Source organism: Papaver somniferum, chromosome 6 (genome assembly GCF_003573695.1).
Source record: "Papaver somniferum cultivar HN1 chromosome 6, ASM357369v1, whole genome shotgun sequence".
NCBI lineage: Eukaryota > Viridiplantae > Streptophyta > Magnoliopsida > Ranunculales > Papaveraceae > Papaver > Papaver somniferum.
This window is the reverse complement of record NC_039363.1, coordinates 60,971,241-60,993,646: the sequence shown is the minus strand read 5'-3', so window position 1 is coordinate 60,993,646 and position 22,406 is coordinate 60,971,241. Positions and strand designations below refer to the sequence as shown.

General features: G+C 38.3%; 1 protein-coding gene across 1 annotated transcript; it reads left to right on the top strand.

Moving 5' to 3' along the window:
- Window positions 1–21,285: 21,285 nt before the first annotated feature.
- On the top strand, window positions 21,286–21,810 carry LOC113290846. Its single transcript, XM_026540435.1, has one exon. The coding sequence runs from the start codon at window positions 21,286–21,288 to the stop codon at window positions 21,808–21,810; it is 525 nt and encodes a 174-aa protein (XP_026396220.1).
- The last annotated feature ends 596 nt before the right edge of the window (window positions 21,811–22,406 follow it).

Genomic DNA, 22,406 nt, shown 5'->3' with positions numbered 1-22,406 from the left:
TTGTACTCATAACTGCAAAATACTCACACAGGTGTACAATTATGTACACACAGATATGGGTACAACTAATTAATATAACATTAATCAAATAAGACCATATCATATAGGTGCATAGATGTGTACACTCTAATAGAGAACTAGCTAGGGAAATATTTATTCCCACAAATCAATGTTGGTGTAAAAATATTTACACTCTTACAGAAATCTAATAAAAACAGGTTCAAAACACACACATCCGGCTATATGAAGATGAAATAGCATGCTGGTGCACTGATATGTACACTGGTAACAAAAGTGATGGGGAAACAGGTTCAAAACATACACATCAGACCATATAAAGATGAAATAACATGTCGGTGTACTGATATGTACACTGGTAACACAAGTGACGAGAAAACATGTTCAAAACACGCACATCGGGTCATATGAAGATGAAATAACATGCCGGTGTACATATCTGTACACTGGTAATGGGAAAACATGTTCAAAACACGCACATCAGGCCATAAGAAGATGAAATAGCATGCCGGTGTACATATCTGTACACCCGTAACACAAGTGATGGGGAAACAGGTTCAAAATACAAAACAAAAGGCCATATGAAGATGAAATAGCATGCTGGTGTACTGATATGTACACTAGTAACACAAGTGATGGGGAAACAGGTTCAATACACGCACATCAGGCCATATCAAGATGAAATAGCATGTCGGTGTACATATCTGTACACTTGTAACACAAGTGATAGGGAAACAGGTTCAAAACACACAAAAAAGTCCAATATATGAAGTAACAGTACCTTTTTTTGCTCAACTAGATGATGAGCCTGCTAAAGTTGATTTCCTTGAAGTTTTTGATGATTTATTTGAAGTTTTTGATGTCTTCTTAGGTGGTGATGATTTTGAAGTATCTTTTGCTACAGTTGATGTTGAAACTGAAAATGCGGGGGGTCTAACAACCACACCCAACAATTCGTTTGGAAATCTTAGAGGACTTACTCTAATATACTTTCTAGAGAATCAACTAGACAGTCAGAATAAATATAGGGAAAAGTATATACAAGAGTATTATATCTGTAACTCTCTTTCAATCCGCAATCAGCAAATAGAAATTTGCGAGCCTGATTGAGTATAAGAGGAGTAAACTTGAACGATACCAAAGACCAATGTTCAAGGATCAATCAATCCCAATCAACAACCAAAGATTGGATTTCCTAATTTATCAATACAACGCACAACCTGTGATATTTCAATTATATAAAAAAAATATAATGCGGAAAAGAAATAACACAGACATCAAAATTTTGTTAACGAGGAAACCGCAAATGCAGAAAAACCCCGGGACCTTGTCCAGATTGAACACTACACTGTATTAAGCCGCTACATACACTAGCCTACTACCAATGAACTTCAGACTGGACTTTAGTTGAACCCTAATCAATCCCACACTGATTCAAGATACAGTTGTGCTCCTTACATCTCTGATCCCAGCAGAATACTACGCACTTGATTCTCTTAGCTGATCTCACCCAAAACTAAGAGTTGCTACGACCCAAAGTCGAAGACTTGATAAACAAATCTGTCTCACAAAGAAAATTATATAGGATTGAATAAATCTGTCTCCCACAGAAATACCCAAGAGTTTTTGTTTCGTATTTTGATAAATCAAGGTGAACAGGAACCAATTGATAAACCGTATTTATATTCCCGAGGAACAGCCTACTATTATCAATCACCTCACAACAATCTAAATCGTTTGATGTCGAAACTAGATATTGTGAAATCACAAACGATGAGACGAAGAAATTAATCTCAAGAAAATCTTAGAGAAAATAGTACTCAAACGATAGAATCAGGCAAGATCGGATACGCAACTACAAGAGAAATAGTTGAGTCTGGCTTCACAATCCCAATGAAGTCTTTCAAGTCGTTAACATACAGAGTGTCGGTAGAAACCTAAGGTTAAAGGAGAATCGACTCTAGTTTATGCAACTAGTAACACACATGAGGTGTGGGGATTAGGTTTCCCAGTTGCTAAAGTTCTCCTTTATATAATTTTCAAATCAGGGTTTGCAATCCAAGTTACCTTGGTAACAAAGCATTCATTATTCACCGTTAGATGAAAAACCTGATTCAACCAAGATAATATATTTTAACCGTTAGATCGAACTTAGCTTGTTACACACAAATGAAATATACCCTCATTTAGTTTTATGAACCGCACCCAAACGTGTACACCTTGTTGGCTCAAAAATAGTTAACCGAAGTTAGCCATACGATAACTCTCATATCAACCATATTCATCTTAACCATAACTAGTTCAAATGACTCAAATGAAACTAGTTAAAGAGTCGTTCAATTGCTATATTCTCATAGAAGTATACAAGAACACAATCGAAACAAAATAGGTTTGATTCACTCGAATCAATTCATGAACATTATATCCACAGTTTGTAAAGATTGTATTCCTTATTATATGAATGTTTAAGTTCATGTACACAACCGATTTTAGAAAGTAACCCACTCAAGTACGCAAACGGGCACGCATACTTGAGTATCCGGACTTGAGTTTGGTTATGCCAGTACACGTACGGGTGCGCATACTATTACACTTCCAAACTCCAACAGATTTTCACAGAGTTGAACTTTCCGCCAGTATGCGTACGGGTACCATACTTTCCCAGACATCAGTAACCGCCAGTACGCGTACGGGTACACATACTTTAGGCTCCCGGTTTTGGACTTGCACACTAATGTGATTAAAACACTATGTTTATATACAAACATGGTTACATGATTCTAAACTCTTTATTTCAATCATTGAAACTTTCTTAGAGGATGTTATATAGTTGTTATTCACAAACTATTTTTCATCAAAACAATTTTCAAGTTATTGTAATTTTCATAATGAAACATTCCAAGACTTCACCAAATGATTGTATCACACAAACCGTGTGGGATGTTACTCGGAAATTTTCATATGATCTTATTCGGACTTTCCTCACGAATGTAAGATGAATTTGGCCGAAGCGAAAGCTTGCCAACACATATTCCGAGAAATATATAAGTGATTTAAACTCAGCTCGAAATCTCAAATGTGTATAATAGAAAACTATATCGTAACACGACTTATGTCTCAATATAGGAGATAGAGTGGAAATAGACTTTCCAAGTGATAGATGAGTTTCAGTCTCCACATACCTTTCATCGATGAAGTTCCACAAGATCCCATTAGTAGTTCTTCGTCTTCAAGTGATGAACGCCGTGAAGTCTAATGCTCAACTACACAATATATGTCCTAGTCCGAGACATCTAAATAGGCTAAAAATCAAGACTTATAGTTTTGATCACTAACATTGACAAACATGCTTGAGATAGAAACGCATGCGAGTTCGACCGAGCAATGCTTTAACAGAAACTGTTTTACTATTTGAAGATTTTGATCTCGTCTCCGGTCCTGGTGATTTTGAACTAATTTGTTCTTCTATTGATGTTGTATCTCCCGATAGTTCTTGTGATTCCTCTTTGTAACTTTTTTTTTTTTGCAATCACCATGATGTTACTACTACACTATTCATCAATTCTACGAAGATTTAAGGTTTGATTATGAAGCTTTAAGGTTTCAATTTTGGGTTTTATCTCTCAGTTAGGTTAAATCTTTTTTATGTGTTCTCTTTTCTCTGATTTTCTTTTGTCTTCTCTCTGCTAAATGAAATAACTAATATTTCCGCTTTTTTTTTTCTTCAGTTTTTAATTTCAATTATTTTTTCGAATGAACGTGTCGCATCCACATTCAATGTGTCATTTACAAAACAATTTTTATTCGCCGTATGTGTGCTTAGTGAAACGCGTGCGAAGGATAGCAGCGTGTTTACACATTTTTAAAAAAACTTTGGATTAATCTATACCTAGTCAACTATGATGGACTAATCTGTATATTTGGAGGCGGTTTTGGACTAAACCGTTTTTTCCCTATGAAAAATGGATACATCCCTGTTGATGGTGGTTTTTAGTTCAGGGCTAAAATCGTAAAATCCTGTATTTAATGTTTTATCGTTCTGCAAAGAAATAGAGTCATTTAAAAGTAATGAGTGCCTATGCCTCTTGCTTACATACGTATTGAGCAATTTAGTATACTTATATATGAAATTTATTTAGAATAGTGTCGGTTGCAAAATACCAGGAATTCTCTAAATTTTATTAAACTCCCACTTGCATTATTCACTAATGTATGTCTTACTGAGTATTTACCCTATTTTATGTTCCCAGTTGAACTCTTAATGTTGACATGATATGACAACTAATGTTCGTTCTCAGCTGAGCAGCATGAGTTTCCCAGTTCAAAACATACACATCAGACCATATGAAGATGAAATAACATGTCGATGTACTGATATGTACACTGGTAACACAAGTGATGAGAAAACATGTTCAAAACACGCACATCGGGTCATATGAAGATGAAATAACATGCCGGTGTACATTTCTGTACACTGGTAATGGGAAAACATGTTCAAAACATGCACATCAGGCCATAAGAAGATGAAATAGCATGCCGGTGTACATATCTGTACACCCGTAACACAAGTGATGGGGAAACAGGTTCAAAATACAAAACAAAAGGCCATATGAAGATGAAATAGCATGCTGGTGTACTGATATGTACACTAGTAACACAAGTGATGGGGAAACAGGTTCAATACACGCACATCAGGCCATATCAAGATGAAATAGCATGTCGGTGTACATATCTGTACACTTGTAACACAAGTGATAGGGAAACAGGTTCAAAACACACAAAAAAGTCCAATATATGAAGTAACAGTACCTTTTGTTGCTCGACTAGATGATGAGCATGCTAAAGTTGATTTCCTTGAAGTTTTTGATGATTTATTTGAAGTTTTTGATGTCTTCTTAGGTGGTGATGATTTTGAAGTATCTTTTGCTACAGTTGATGTTGAAACTGAAAATGCGGGGGGTCTAACAACCACACCCAACAATTTGTTTGGAAATCTGAGAGGACTTACTCTAATATACTTTCTAGAGAATCAACTAGACAGTCAGACTCAATATAGGGAAAAGTATATACAAGAGTATTATATCTGTAACTCTCTTTCAATCCGCAATCAGCAAATAGAAATTTGCGAGCCTGATTGAGTATAAGAGGAGTAAACTTGAACGATACCAAAGACCAATGTTCAAGGATCAATCAATCCCAATAAACAACCAAAGATTGGATTTCCTAATTTATCAATACAACGCACAACCTGTGATATTTCAATTATATAAAAAAATATAATGCGGAAAAGAAATAACATAGACATCAGAATTTTGTTAACGAGGAAACCGCACGGGACCTTGTCCAGATTGAACACTACACTGTATTAAGATGCTACATACACTAGCCTACTACCAATGAACTTCAGACTGGACTTTAGTTGAACCCCAATCAATCCCACACTGATTCAAGATACAGTTGTGCTCCTTACATCTCTGATCCCAGCAGGATACTACGCACTTGATTCTCTTAGCTGATCTCACCCACAACTAAGAGTTGCTACGACCCAAAGTCGAAGACTTGATAAACAAATCTGTCTCACAAAGAAAATTATATAGGATTGAATAAATCTGTCTCCCACAGAAATACCCAAGAGTTTTTGTTTCGTCTTTTGATAAATCAAGGTGAACAGGAACCAATTGATAAACCGTATTTATATTCCCGAGGAACAGCCTACTATTATCAATCACCTCACAACAATCTAAATCGTTTGATGTCGAAACTAGATATTGTGAAATCACAAACGATGAGACGAAGAAATTAATCTCAAGCAAATCTTAGAGAAAATAGTACTCAAACGATAGAATCAGGCAAGATCGGATACGCAACTACAAGAGAAATAGTTGAGTCTGGCTTCACAATCCCAATGAAGTCTTTCAAGTCGTTAACCTACAGAGTGTCGGTAGAAACCTAAGGTTAAAGGAGAATCGACTCTAGTTTATGCAACTAGTAACACACATGAGGTGTGGGGATTAGGTTTCCCAGTTGCCAAAGTTCTCCTTTATATAATTTTCAAATCAGGGTTTGCAATCCAAGTTACCTTGGTAACAAAGCATTCATTATTCACCGTTAGATGATAAACCTGATTCAACCAAGATAATATATTTTAACCGTTAGATCGAACTTAGCTTGTTACACACAAATGAAATATACCCTCATTTAGTTTTATGAACCGCACCCAAACGTGTACACCTTGTTGGCTCAAAAATAGTTAACCGAAGTTAGCCATACGATAACTCTCATATCAACCATATTCATCTTAACCATAACTAGTTCAAATGACTCAAATGAAACTAGTTAAAGAGTCGTTCAATTGCTATATTCTCATAGAAGTATACAAGAACACAATCGAAACAAAATAGGTTTGATTCACTCGAATCAATTCATGAACATTATATCCACAGTTTGTAAAGATTGTATTCCTTATTATATGAATGTTTAAGTTCATGTAAACAACCGATTTTAGAAAGTAACCCACTCAAGTACGCAAACGGGCACGCATACTTGAGTATCCGGACTTGAGTTTGGTTATGCCAGTACACGTACGGGTGCGCATACTATTACACTTCCAAACTCCAACAGATTTTCACAGAGTTGAACTTTCCGCCAGTATGCGTACGGGTACCATACTTTCCCAGACATCAGCAACCGCCAGTACGCGTACGGGTACACATACTTTAGGCTCCCGGTTTTGGACTTGCACAATAATGTGATTAAAACACTATGTTTATATACAAACATGGTTACATGATTCTAAACTCTTTATTTCAATCATTGAAACTTTCTTAGAGGATGTTATATAGTTGTTATTCACAAACTATTTTTCATCAAAACAATTTTCAAGTTATTGTAATTATCATAATGAAACATTCCAAGACTTCACCAAATGATTGTATCACACAAACCGTGTGGGATGTTACTCGGCAATTTTCATATGATCTTATTCGGACTTTCCTCACGAATGTAAGATGAATTTGGCCGAAGCGAAAGCTTACCAACACATATTCCGAGAAATATATAAGCGATTTAAACTCAGCTCGAAATCTCAAATGTGTATAATAGAAAACTATATCGTAACACGACTTATGTCTCAATATAGGAGATAGAGTGGAAATAGACTTTCCAAGTGATAGATGAGTTTCAGTCTCCACATACCTTTCATCGTTGAAGTTCCACAAGATCCCATTAGTAGTTCTTCGTCTTCAAGTGATGAACGCCGTGAAGTCTAATGCTCAACTACACAATATATGTCCTAGTCCGAGACATCTAAATAGGCTAAGACTTATAGTTTTGATCACTAACATTGACAAACATGCTTGAGATAGAAACGCATGCGAGTTCGACCGAGCAATGCTTTAACAGAAACTGTTTTACTATTTGAAGATTTTGATCTCGTCTCCGGTCCTGGAGATTTTGAACTAATTTGTTCTTCTATTGATGTTGTATCTCCCGATAGTTCTTGTGATTCCTCTTTGTAACTGTTTTTTTTTTTGCAATCACCATGATGTTACTACTACAATATTCATCAATTCTACGAAGATTTAAGGTTTGATTATGAAGCTTTAAGGTTTCAATTTTGGGTTTTATCTCTCAGTTAGGTTAAAGCTTTTTTATGTGTTCTCTTTTCTCTGATTTTCTTTTGTCTTCTCTCTGCTAAATGAAATAACTAATATTTCCGCTTTTTTTTTTCTTCAGTTTTTAATTTCAATTATTTTTTCGAATGAACGTGTCGCATCCACGTTCAATGTGTCAGTTACAAAACAATTTTTATTCGCCGTATGTGTGCTTAGTGAAACGCGTGCGAAGGATAGCAGCGTGTTTACACATTTTTAAAAAAACTTTGGATTAATCTATACCTAGTCAACTATGATGGTCTAATCTGTATATTTGGAGGCGGTTTTGGACTAAACCGTTTTTTCCCTATGAAAAATGGATACATCCCTGTTGATGGTGGTTTTTAGTTCAGGGCTAAAATCTTAAAATCCTGTATTTAATGTTTTATCGTTCTGCAAAGAAATAGAGTCATTTAAAAGTAATGAGTGCCTATGCCTCTTGCTTACATACGTATTGAGCAATTCAGTATACTTATATATGAAATTTATTTAGAATAGTGTCGGTTTCAAAATACCAGGAATTCTCTAAATTTTATTAAACTCCCACTTGCATTATTCACTAATGTATGTCTTACTGAGTATTTACCCTATGCTATGTTCCCAGTTGAACTCTTAATGTTGACATGATATGACAACTAATGTTCGTTCTCAGCTGAGCAGCATGAGTTTCCCGAAGTGTCAGGATTAAGATGTGCATGAAAGTACTCAATCAGAGGCACGCAAGGTGCGCTGCTCTCTGAGATAAAAATTAGTGATTTTGTATCAACGCGCAAAATTCACCAAATTTGATTAACTTTGTGTCAGCTCGCAAAATTCAGTTTTTCTAACCTAATTTTATCAATTTACAAAAGAAAAAAGGTTTTTGCGGTCTGCGTAATATCTCGATCCCTATTGGTTGGAGACTAAACCTAGGCAAACTAGGAAATTGATCCATCATGGAACTACTAGGAGCAGAATCCAACCAAAAGTTGGAAAACTAAGAAATAAAAAGAAATTGCGACAAATAAAAGCAGCAGTAAAAGGGGGGAAGTCGCGCCGCTTGGCCGGCCGGTTTGCCCTAGCTGGCACCTCCCATGGCCGACCGGTTTTCCCCAGCTAGCACCTCTCATGGTCGACCAGCCATGCCCTATATTGCTTCATGTAGGGCCCTCTCTCCCACTATCCAATCAAATCGCTCCAAAGTCGCAGCCTAAACTTTTAATTAAAGGTGGAAGTTGGTTAGCCGATACGCTTAGTTTCCTAAGAAATTGAATCTAGATTGTCCATGTCAGTCTTAAAACGATCACAACCCCACGACTTAGCCGGCTGATTTATCAAGATTATCCTCCTCATGGCACGACCAAACAAGCTCCATGATACTCACAGATGGTCCCTCTGTTATTTCATCCAATCAGAATTATCCTAGCCCGCGGCCAACATTCACAATTTCTCGCCAAAGTAGGCTAGTCGAGTGGCCTAAAAAGGGTCTTAATTAGGTCAAGACCGCCCATGCAGTCTTAAATCAATCACGACCATCCAACTTGGCCAGTTGAATTGATCATCTTAGATCTAATTTAGGTCGACCAATGAGGTGCCATTATGTTCATCGGCTGCCCGTCTTTGGCTACGAACAATCACACCGCTTCTAGCTTAGGAGCTGCGCTCCGAATCATTAGACAAAGTAGGATAGTCACGTAGCTTACAAAAGTCTTAAATAAATTCAACGAAAATCAATAACTTCCGCAAATCATCTCAACCATCCAATTTGGCTAGCTGATTTAACCTGTTTAGATCCAATTTGGGCCGACCAATGGGATGTCAAAATGGCTACCAACCATCGTTCTCCTATAAGGAACGAACACCTCATATCTAACTTACGTGGATAGCTCCTGGTAGCTACTCAAAGATGGCCGGCCTCGCTTCTTTTAAGAACGTGAATTCCGCGACAAACTAAAGCAGGATTTGAACAACGATGCTTCATGAGCATCGATTTTTTGAGCTGCTTGATTAAAAGCGATGCTTTAGGTGCATCGATTACAAACGATATTTTATAATTTTTGATTTCACAAATAACTTAATTATTTAACTTAAATATTTCGACCAATCACGACTTGACTTATCACATATGACTGCTCGCCGCCTAGCTTGCGCGTGATTGGTCGAAATATTTAGGTCTTGCAAGCAAGACTCACTCAGCAACTACCATGTAGGACTTGCTCCATTCCTCATGTAACTTGCTACATATTTTCTACAAAATACTCAAGACATCAAACATGTAACAAACTGGGGGATGTTCATCAGGGTATTGGTCTGGCGGTTACAGCGTGCGGCGTGCAACACGACCATTATGAGAAAGTGTCAGGAAAGGTGGAAAGTTAGTGGCAATAGAGAAGTAGTGGGTGTAAAACTGACTAGTCTTTCCCTCATAGTATGGACGTGGTTTTCATCATTTTACATGATCCCCACTTCTCCATTGCTCAACTACTTCCATTTCCTATGAGATCAGGGTGTGTTCGAATATGAATTGTATAAATAGATTCTCAATTTATTTCAACCAACAAGAGTTCGTTAACGCAAGTACTCAGAAAACATCCGGAACTTACAGCTTACATTCTGCAAGAAGGTTCTACATTCTGATACAAGTCATAAACAACTACATCATGTATAATTCATCATTCTGATCTCAGTACCTTTTATATTCCCTTCCCAAGATCAACCCTTCTCCTTCCTTTGTGACCGAATTGAATCTGGAACGTCTATTTCTTGGTTTAGGCCAGAGTCTTACAGATTGATCTCTCGAATCTAAAGTACTCATGTGCAGTACATTTTTTAAGGTTTGAATTCATTTCTTATCGACATACCCAATTTACCATTTTCAGCAGAATCAGTTTTTACCCTTGATAGGCTCGGAAACCTACAATAAAATACTGCAAGCGCACAAGTCTAACTAGTAGATAATGGCAAGTACAGGTCGTTCCCACGAGGAGTGTGAAATATTCTACCAACTAATACCAAGAATTAACTAATCAATAGGATGATGTTTAGGGATTTTCAGATATCCGGAACAAAATGAAATAATAAATAATCGTAACAAAATGGGTTATTAAGGTTTTCGATTTCCACCAATTCAATCATATAAACTCAACTAATCTCTATGTATTACTCAAGACAAATATTTAACTCAATATCATGCCTCAGAAGATGGTATGTTAAATTCTAAAATATTGTTTCTCCGCTGTAATCTCCTTAGCTTCATGGGTAGTGATTCCAAAGCATTACCTATCAATCCTAAAGCATATCACGTCAATGGATTTAACCGAAGCACGAAATATCAATTGAAAAGCATAGATAATCAAAACAACCACATAAACGATTAATCACCAAGCTATATGAAGAGAAATTACTAGTCAATGAATTATTATTAGAGATATCATCGTAGTGTTTAAACAATTAAATGGCATCCATCTAGACCCTAACAAAAGATTTAGCAAACCATGGAGAGAATGAAATCAAAATCACAAAACCCTTGTTTCTCCTCTGCGGATCTGCAGATGCGCCTTCCCTCTCAAATATTCGATATCCTTCTTATACACCGTCCCTTTCTTTTATTTCATTAAACAAAGTATCAAAATAAATTATTCTATGAAATACTTGCACACAATTTGATGTCTTCATCAGTATCTTTCCCCAAATAGTATTGCCACCTCGTTCTTCCAATGAAATAATAAACTCTCCTTATTTCCAAAATCTCCCAAATGAACAAAGAATTATTTTATTTCCAAAATAATCTCACGTGTAAATATTCCTCAATTAATTCTTCACATGGCAAATAAATTATCTTTCCCGGCGGAATATATTTGTAATAAAGTAAGAAAGATAAAATACTTCTCATTTTCATTTTGCATGTGTCAACCCCATTTTGATTTCAATTCCTTTGTTGCGTTTGTGCCTCGCCTATGAAACAATTTTATGTTGCTGATATATATGGAGATACCAGGTCAGTTACATTTTGTCATTTATTTCATTGTGGTTGATGAAGTATGGAAATACCAGGCCAACCTCATTTCATCATTGTGGTTGCTGATACATGGAAATACCAGGCCAACCCCTTTCATAATTGCGGTTGCTGATACATGGAAATACCAGGCCAACCCGGCTGCTGATACATGGAAATACCAGTCCAACATAATAAGTGTTGCTGATATATAGAAATACCAGGCCAACATAATTGATCATTGTGGTTGTTGATACATGGAAATACCAGGCCAACCACATTTCATCATTGTGGTTGCTGATATATGGAAGTACCATGCCAACCACATTTTTTCATTTTCGTCGCAAACACCATTAAGTCTCACATTTTGCTGTTAATTCGCTGGATGATCGAATTCACTTGTACTTTCTACAGAAGCACTAAAATAGTATTAGTAACTAAAATATTATATCATAGGTAATATAAATATGGGTATAAAATGTAGCATATACATGCTTATCAACCCTACTAATTTTTGGCAACCTTAGTGGGAGATCAATCTCTCGGTTGCAAAATCAATTTTTCAAAATTTTCATTTAGTTTTCTCATCTTTCATCTTCGCACCTCTTCAACTTCACAATGGTTGGTCTCAATCAAGATTCAATGGTTACTAATTTCAATCACGTCGACATCCATGTCTCTCTTGTTACCAGCGATACGAATGATGTAGATAGAAAAGCACTCCTATTCTTTCCAATGGTTCAGCAAGAGAAATCAGAACAACACGACTTCAAATCACTATGGAAGAATTAATGAGAACACAGGGGGAACTGGCAAGAAGGCTCACATGTATATAAATCAATGTGAATGAAGTATTCACCATTTTTCAAAGGCTGCTGAACGAGTTAGGGCATCACGGCGTTTCCAGAGATGTGAGATCTCCGGTACAAGGAACGGATACCCCGGTTGGTGATCTCTCTCCTCCGTAAATTGGAAGCTTCACTACTAACAAGATGCCGGTGGACCAGGAAGCAGCTCTTCTGGAGGAGAATCTATGTGAGCTTCTACACCTCTCTAAGGATCAACGAGCGGAAACTTTTTCTGCAATCAATCAGATATCTCTAGACACGCAATTGACTCATTCGTCTCCAAAATCCTCAAGAACATCATAGATTTCCATAAATAATGTTATTTTTACTGAAGACGACATGATGGCAGAAGAAGGCCATAACAGGGCCCTACGTTACTGCACGCATTAAAGATTCAGAATTCAAAATTCAAAAGGGCTCTCATCGACACTAGAGCATCCTAAAATGTTGTTCCTCTTAAAACTCTCAGAGCATCCAGGGTTCGGAAAAATAAGATTGTATGACAGCCTACTGTGATGACAGATTTTGAAAGAAACAAAACTAGCACGTATGGATACATCTATTTGAACCTGTCAGTAGGACTTGTCCAGTCGAAGGTGAAATCCGAGGTAATAGAGAAGGAGCCAGACTACCACATAATACTGGGGAGACCTTGGCTACATGATAATATGATCATCCCCTCAACAAATCACCAATGCCTGAAAACTATGTTGAATGGAGAAGTTGTTCTAATTCCTGCATCACTGTCTCCTTATGCTCTAATTTGTGGCGTTGAAATTTTTGAGCCAAAGGAAAATTCGCAAGACTCATCAAACAAGGTTTATTGCACACCACTCCCTAAATGGTATCGATCGAGGAGGAAGACAGGCTATCATCACTGAACGAGAAGACTGAATCCTGCAACACACCTCTACTGACAGGACATGCCAAGTCTCCTTTATCAGGTAAAAATTTGATCCATCCCCATACCAAGAGGGAGCGTACTTTTTTATCAAATCGTGATGTCGTAGGAAAAAATGTATACCGGCACAGCTGTTAACAATTAACAGGGTAGACAACTGCAAAGTCTCTATGCCCAATAAAATGCAACCACAATGACAAGCTATAGGAAGAAGAGGTACCGGACGCTCCACGGCAGCTGCAAGACGGCACCGAATCCACTACATATGAGCTTGAAACTGTCAACATCGGGAATGAAGAGGATCCAAGACCTATCTCTATCAGTTCGGCTCTGTGTGCAGATGAACGATAAAGCTTATAAGCCTTCTCAAGGAGTACCGGATATATTCGCGTGGACCTACAAGGAAATGCCCGTCTTAGATGAAAAGTTGGCCACTCATCATCTAAATATAATACCTAGATCCAAGCCAGTCTAAAAATATCCAAGACAATTCAGGCACGATGTTGAGGAACAAATCAAAACTGAGATTCAGAAGCTACTAGTTTCCGGCTTCATCAAGCCCATTCAACATCCTATCTGGTTCTCTAATGTAGTTCATGTAAGGAATAAGAGCGGTCAAATCAGATGTTGTGTCGATTTCAGAAATCTGAACTAGTGCTGCCTTAAGGACGACTTCTCTCTTCCCAACATCGACATGCTAGTAGATGCTACCAGTGGACAAAACATATTCTCCTTCATGGATGGGTACAATGGCTACAACCAGATAAAAATGTATGAGCGTGACGCAAGTAAGAAAACATTTCGAACTCCCCTCGGAAACTTTTATTATACTGTAATGCCTTTCGGTTTGAAAAATGCTGGTGCTACCTATCAACGTGCCATGACTGCAATATTCCATGACATGATTCATAAACAAGTTGAAGATTACGTGGATGACATAATAGTTAAGTCAAAAACTCGTGCAGCCCACACAGAAGTTTTGAGACAGGTGTTTGAAAGGTATCGTGAATACAAACTGAAAATGAACCCCTTGAAATGTGTTTTTGGGGTTTCTTCTGGAAAATTTCTGGGCTTCCAAGTAACCGCTGAAGGAATCAAGGTTGATCCAACTAAGACCCAAGTTATCCTCACAATGCCTCATGGGTAAGGTAAACTACGTTCGACGTTTTATACCTGGTTTAGCTCAACTTATCGCTTCATTCATCCCCTCACTGAAAAAGGGAGCAAGATTCATTTGGACCACGCTGCAGTAAGAAGCCTTTCGGAAAATTCAACAAATATTGTCATCACAGGCTATTATGAAATCTCTCATATAAGGAAGACCATTGTTTCACTACACTACTTCCAGCGACGCTGCTGTTGGAGCCCTCCTTTGCTCAAAAAGACGATGAAGGGATTGAACTCCCTATATACTACTTCAGTCGTACTTTGAGAGATGCTGAACTCAGGTATCCTAAGGCAGAAAAAGCGTGTCTAGCTTTAGTCCACAATATTCCGAAATTCAGGCACTATCTGTTGTCAAACAAAGTGGTGCTATTAGATAAAGCTGACCATGTCAGGTTACGACTCTCAAAACCGGCCTTGATAGGTAGGCCGGATAAATGGCACTCCAAATGTCGGAGCTCGACATAACGTGCACCCCTCCGAGAGCTATTAAATGAAAAGCAGTAGCAAACTTACTAGCAACATTCCAGAGAGAATATACTACTCTGATGCATGAAGACCTTCCTGGAGAGTTTTCAGAAATCTCTTTTGTCAAAGAGGAAGCGTGGCTATTGTACTTTGACGGTTCTGCTACCCCTAACAGTAACACCGGAGGAGCAGGTGTAGTTCTAGTATCTCCAACTGGTGAAGTCTTTATACATTCGTTCAAGGTGGACTTTCAGTGCACCAAAAATTCAGCGGAATACGAAACTTTTCTCATAAGACTGTCATTATCCAAACAAGAAGGAGCCACACACCTAGAAGTAAGAGGCGACTCGAAACTGCTGGTCAATCAAATGAATGGAGTATACTCACTCAAAGAGGTAACCCTAGCCCCTTATAGAGCTGAAGCACAAAATCTATTGAACTACTTTGTTGATGCAACCATAATTCATATCGGCCGCAATAACAACAAGCACGCCGATTGCCTGGCTACATTAGCTTTGAAATTGCAATTTGAAGGTTTGGAAGAGACTTTGACGGTGAGAAGACGAACCGTGGCATAAATGTGGCTTTCACAACCCAAAGATACTGAAACCAACAACTGGAGAACTCTGGTTATCGAAGAACTTAACAGTTCGCTTTCTCAAGGAAAAGTTAATCTTAAAACCCTGTAAAACTTCTTCATGCTCCAAGCAGTATTATACCACAGAAACTCAGATGGATCCCTGTCGAGTTTTCTTGGGGATGAAGAAGCACAACTACAACTTAATTGTGTTCATGGTGAAATCTGTGGGAAAACGCTAGTGGTGACTCTTCAACGACGTCTTCAACGCCTCGGATACTACTGGCTGGATATGGAGACCCAATCTCGAACTCTCCAAGGGTCTTTCTCCAATTGTCAAGCGCCACCATATCAATTGGAGATTCTGACCATCAATTATGCTGGGGAATGGCGGTAACTGTACATCAACTATCTCCGTGATGGTGTACTTCCTGCTAACAAAAAGATGCATTCAAGATAAAGCAAAGAGCCAAGAGATTCATATTTCATGAGGGAATCCTATACTGCAAGAGCTTTTGAGGATACCTATTCCGATGTTTGGCAAAGTTTGAAATCCTGACTACGTTGAAAGAGACACATGAAGGTGAACACCAAGGGAAAAAGAAGTTGTTTCTCCAGGTACGTGAAAGGTACTACTGGCCAACTATGGAAGATGATGCGGAAGCATTTGTTCAAAAATGCCACGAATGTCAAACTCACGGAAATCTCATCCACACACGTTATACTCCCCTTCATTCCATAAGTAGTCCATGGTCTTTTTATAGCTGGGGACTTGATATTATTGGGAAAATCAATCCCCCATCATCAAAGCAGCACGAGCATATCATAACTGCAACGGAGTACTTTACCAAATGGGTTGAAGCAATTCCTCTCAGAGGAACCACTGGAGCGACTATTGCGGCATTTATCAAGGAATGCATCATTTGTCGGTTCGGCGTCCCTAACCACATCATTATTGATAATGGTACTCCCTTTGCCAACAAGCATGCACGAGAGCTACTTGAAGAATATGGATTTAGTAAAGTCTTATCTACTCCTTACTACCCTCAGGGGAATGGTCAAGCCGAAATCACCAACAAGACTTTAATTCGAATTCTCAGTCGAACAGTACATGATAACCCCAGAACATGGCACGAACAATTTCCTATGGTGATGTGGGCATATCGGACGACCCGTAGAATCTCTAATGGAGTCTATCCTTATTCACTTGTCTATGGCCCTGATGCCATTCTCCTATCAGAGATCAAAATCCCGTCGGCTAGGATTGCAGCAGCAAGTGGAGTCCAATAGAGTGAGACCGAAGCATCGAGCTCCAGAGTAGCGAAATTAAACACTCTGGATTCCAGGAGAATTAAGGCGGAAGAGCATGCTGAGGCGTACAAGAGGAGGATCTCCATGGAATACCACAAAACTGTAAAACTTCGAGTTTTTCAAATAGGAGATCTGGTACTAAAGACAGCCAAGCATACTCAGCAATACATGTGTCATATACCTAGTGCTTGTAGTTTTGCTCGGCCTCACTATATTCTGTTTCAATCCTTATTTCTTTGTTAAGCCCATTGTAGAAAGGTTAGCTTAATTTCTGTTTTAGGGTGAATCCGGTTGTTTGCACCCAACTGCTGTTGAATCCTTTTCCTTGTTTATCTTCGCGGATTGGGTGTTGTAAGAACCAGTTAACCAATTATTGAAATTGAATTGAGGCTCATCCTTCTTGAGGAGAGTAGGCACTAGAAGAGGTGAATCTTTGATTTAGTTCATGACAGTTGGTATCATCCTGTTCCGATCCTGATTCCCTGCGTTATGGATGGAGGTGGAGAGAAACCTACAACAGTGAAGGAGGTTGTTGTTTTTCAACAAGCTCAAGCAGATCGATTACAGCTTTTGAAAGATTCGTTTAAGGACATATCAACTGAAGTTCGTACTCTTTCTACAGATATGGCTTTTGTTAAGACATCGTTGGATACTATTGCTTTATTCTGTCAACAATAGGGTGGTAATATCATTCATCCTGTAGATTCAACTGATGGAGCATGTACTTCTCAGGGTAATGAAATGATGCACAAATCTGGTAAATTCTCTAAACATCCTAGAATTGATTTTCCTAGATTTGACGGTACTAATCCTCGAGGCTGGCTTCGTAAGTGTGATCGATACTTTCAGCTGAATTCAGTAGAAGAGGGTCACAAGGTAGATCTGGCTTCCATTCATTTTGATGGTAAAGCAAATTCTTGTTTTCTCGATTATCAGGAGGGTAAAATTTTCATCGATTGGCTTCAATTTTCTTCTGATATTTGTGGTCGTTTTGAAGATGTTGCTTATAAAATTATCTGGGTAGCTTTACTAAATTGTCTCATCTCACTATGGTTGAAGAGTATTATGAATGTTATGAGTCATTAAAAGCTTTAATGAAAGCTCGTAATCCATCTCTTAATGATTCATATTTTACAATGAGTTTTATTAGTGGCTTAAAGGAGGAAATTCGTAACCCAGTGCAAATGTTTAAACCTACCTCAGACACTGATGTTTTTTATCTTGCTATAATGAAACAAGCTTCTGTAGATTTTCAACATAAACGTTTTCGTCAATTCCCTAAACCATTTCCACCTTCACCAACTACTTTTTCCACTATACCATCATCTTCTAATCCTTCCCTGCCTCAACTCACTAATATAACAAGGCCATCATCCTCTAACACTAAACCATTTGTGACTCTTCCTAGTACTCCTACAAAAACTACTCCATCTATTCCTCCTATCCGACGTTTAACTCCTACTCAGATGAAAATTAGAAGAGATCAGGGCCTTTGTTACAATTGTGATGAGTTTTACAAACCGGGACATTTTTGTAAGACACAACAATTATTTATGTTGGTCGCAGAGGAATCTTCCTCTCCTTCTTCTGTGGAGGATTTTGAAGAAGACCCTACTCCTCATACTTCTCCTACAGAATCTTCTATGGAGATATCTCTACATGTTGTGACAGGGTTAGTCACTCAAAACACTATAAGGGTACCAGGCCTACTCCAGTCTGAAGATATATTGATCTTAATAGATACTGGTAGTACTCATAGTTTTGTTGATTCACAATTGGTTGAGAAATTGCAGTTACCCATTACACCCACAGGCCAAATGTTGGTGACAGTGGCCAATGGTGACACTACCATAAGCAATGGCTTATGTTCTGTCTTGGGTTGGAGTATGCAAGGCTATGAATTTTGTGGAGATTTACGAGTACTTCCTTTAGGTGGCTGTCACATGGTATTGGGTGTCGAATGGTTGAAGCAGTTAGGAGATGTCATGTTCAACTTGGCTGATTTGAAAGTTTCTTTTCTCCATCAAGGCCAACAAATCACTCTTCAAGGTACTTCTTCCATTACTTCTTGCAATATGATCAGTGGTAGCTCTTTTATGAAGTTTATTAAAGCCAACACTCCGGCTATTATTAGTCAATTTTTTTCCATTAGCACTACTCCTTTAGAAGCAATTCCACCTGAGATAACAACCATTATAGACTCCTTCTCAGATGTTTTTGATAAGCCAACTACCTTACCTCCTCCAAGAGCTGTAGACCATAAAATTCCCTTAAAACCTAACTCCACTCATGTTTCTCAGAGACCCTATAGATGTCCCTAAATTCAAAAGGAAGTGGTTAAAAAATTGGTTCAAGACATGCTCAACACTGGGGTGATCCAAGAGAGCTACAGTCCATTTGCATCACCCATTTTACTTGTCAAGAAAAAAGATGGTTCATGGAGGTTCCGTGTGGACTATAGAAAGTTAAATGATATTACAATTAAGGACAAATTCCCAATTCCTTTAATTGAGGAGTTATTAGATGAGTTGAATGGAGCAATCATTTTTACAAAAATTGATCTTACTTCTGGTTACCACCAAATCAGGATGAATTTGTCTGATATTTTTAAGACTGCCTTCAGAACACATCAAGGCAATTATGAATTCATAGTGATACCCTTTGTCCTTACCAATGCACCAGCCACTTTTCAGTCTCTCATGAACTCCATTTTCAAACCTTACTTAAGGAAGTTCATATTGGTTTTCTTTGATGACATTTTGATCTATAGAAAATGTGTGGAAGAACATGCCTTACACCCGTCACAGGCATTATAAGTCTTAAGATCACACTCTTTATTTGCAAACAAGAAGAAATGTTGTTTTGCTCAACCTCAGTTGGATTACTTAGGCCACCTTATTACTTCTCATGGAGTTGCTGCTGACCCTGACAAAATTGCAGCCATGCAGACTTGGCCCCAACCTATTAACTTGAAGCAATTAAGAGGGTTATTGTGCCTAACAGGTTATTACAGAAGGTTTGTGAAAGGGTATGGAGTTATTAGCAAGCCTCTCACAGACATGTTAAAGAAGGATTCTTTTTTATGGTCTCCTCTGGCATTACAGGATTTCACTGCTCTGAAGGAAGCCATGATTTCTGCTTCAGTTTTGGCTCTACCAAATTTTTCACAGCCTTTCACACTGGAAACAGATGCTTGTTCTTTTGGGGTGGGTGCAATATTGATGCAAAATGGCAGGCCAATTGCATTTTACAGCAAATCATTAGGACCAAAAGCTTTGGCCTTGTCCACTTATGAGAAGGAACTTCTTGCCATTGTCATGGAAGTTCAGAAATGGAGACATTATTTGTCTCACAGCCAGTGCATTATCCACACTGATCATAAGAGTTTAAAATTTCTAATGGAACAAAGGCTTACTACTGTCCTCCAACAAAAGTGGCTCATGAAGTTAATGGGATTGGATTACATAATAAAATACAAAAAGGGAATGGACAACAAAGTGGCAGATGCTCTATCTAGGATTCCTTCTGGCAATTCTACTAGTCAAGCTATGGCAGTCTCTCAACCTCAGTGGTGCCAAGACATTATTTCTAGTTATACTGAGGACCCTCTTGCTCAACAATTGATTTCTGAATTGCTCATTACTCCCAACAGCAAACTTTATTCTCTCACAGATGGCATTCTCAGATTTAAATCCAGACTGTATGTGGGCTCTCATCTCAACATAAGACAGACTATCATTCATTATGTTCATGCCTCAGCTGTTGGTGGACATTCTTTCATGATGGGAACATACAACAGAGCTAAAGCCTATTTTTACTGGCCTCACATGAAAGATGACATCTTCAAATTTGTGGCTTCTTGTGATATCTGCCAATGTAACAAGACTGACCATTTTTCTCCAGGGGGACTTTTACAGCCACTACCAATTCCAGATAGATCATGGCATCATATATCTATGGATTTCATAGAAGGCCTACCAATGTCCTACAAGAAGACTGTTATTTTGGTGGTGGTAGATAGGTTGACTAAATATAGTCACTTCATAGCTTTAAACCATCCATTCACTGCTATCTCGGTAGCCAAGGAGTTTATGCGCCACATTTTCAAGCTTCATGGACTACCCAGCTCCATTGTATCTGACATAGACAAGGTATTTATCAGTTCTTTTTGGCAACAACTTTTTAAATCATTGGGCACCCAACTGCACCTCATTACTTCATACCATCCTCAAACTGATGGTCAAACAGAAAGAACCAATGCCTTTCTAGAACAATGTCTCATATGTACGACTGGAGCTAATCCTAAACAATAGTTTCATTGGTTGGCACTTGATGAATGGTGGTTCAACACAAATTACCACACCAGCCTCAAAATGACCCCGTTTCAGGCCTTATATGGTTATACTCCACCACACATGGCTTTTCCAGTGCAGGTTACTACTTCTGTTGCAGCAGTGCAAGATTACCTCCAAGCAAGAGATCACATGCTGCAGTTACTCAAGGAATATTTATTACATTCTCAGCACAGGATGAAACACTTTGCTGATCTCAAAAGAATTAACAGATCTTTTTTTGTTGGTGACTTGGTATTTTTGAAAATACAGCCTCACAGACAGTCTTCAGTTGCCCTCAGAACAAATATGAAGCTTGCTGCAAAATACTTTGGTCCCTTTGAAGTAGTGCAAAGAATTGGTGATGTTGCTTACAAACTGAAGCTGCTTGTTGGTTCCAGAATACATCATGTGTTTCATGTGTCCCAACTAAAGAATAAAATTGGTCAACACCTACTTCCTTCTCTTGCATTGCCACTGGTGCATAGTGCTGGTACATTTATTATTACCCCAATTGTTGTGCTGGATTCCAGATATCTCATCAGAGATGCCACTACTGTGCCTTAAGTTTTGATTCAATGGGCTGGTGCTCCTGCTGAAGATGCAACATGGGAAGACTTAAGCCACCTGCAATCCCAGTTTCCATATTTTATCCTTGAGGACAAGGATATGCCAAAGAAGGGGGTATTGTGATATACCTAGTGCTTGTAGTTTTGCTGGGCCTCACTATATTCTGTTTCAGTCCTTATTTCTTTGTTAATACCATTGTAGAAAGGTTAGCTTAATTTGTGTTTTAGGGTGAAGCCGGTTGTTTGCACCCAACGGCTGTTGAATCCTTTTCCTTGTTTATCTTCTCGGATTGGGTGTTGTAAGAACCAGTTAACAAATTATTGAAATTGAATTAAGGCTCATCCTTCTTGAGGAGAGTATGCACTGGAAGAGGTGAATCTTTGATTTAGTTCATGACAACATGTCCGCACGAAAGTTTTCCCCAAAGTGGGAGGTCCCTTATGTGATCACCAAAGCTTATAACAGCGGGTACTACAAGATTTTCAAGGAGGACTGAGGCAAATTTGAGGAAGTTATCAATGGAAAATGGCTCAAGGAATATTACGCCTAATCATTATTCTATCCCTCGAAGTCTCATGACACGATAAATCAAG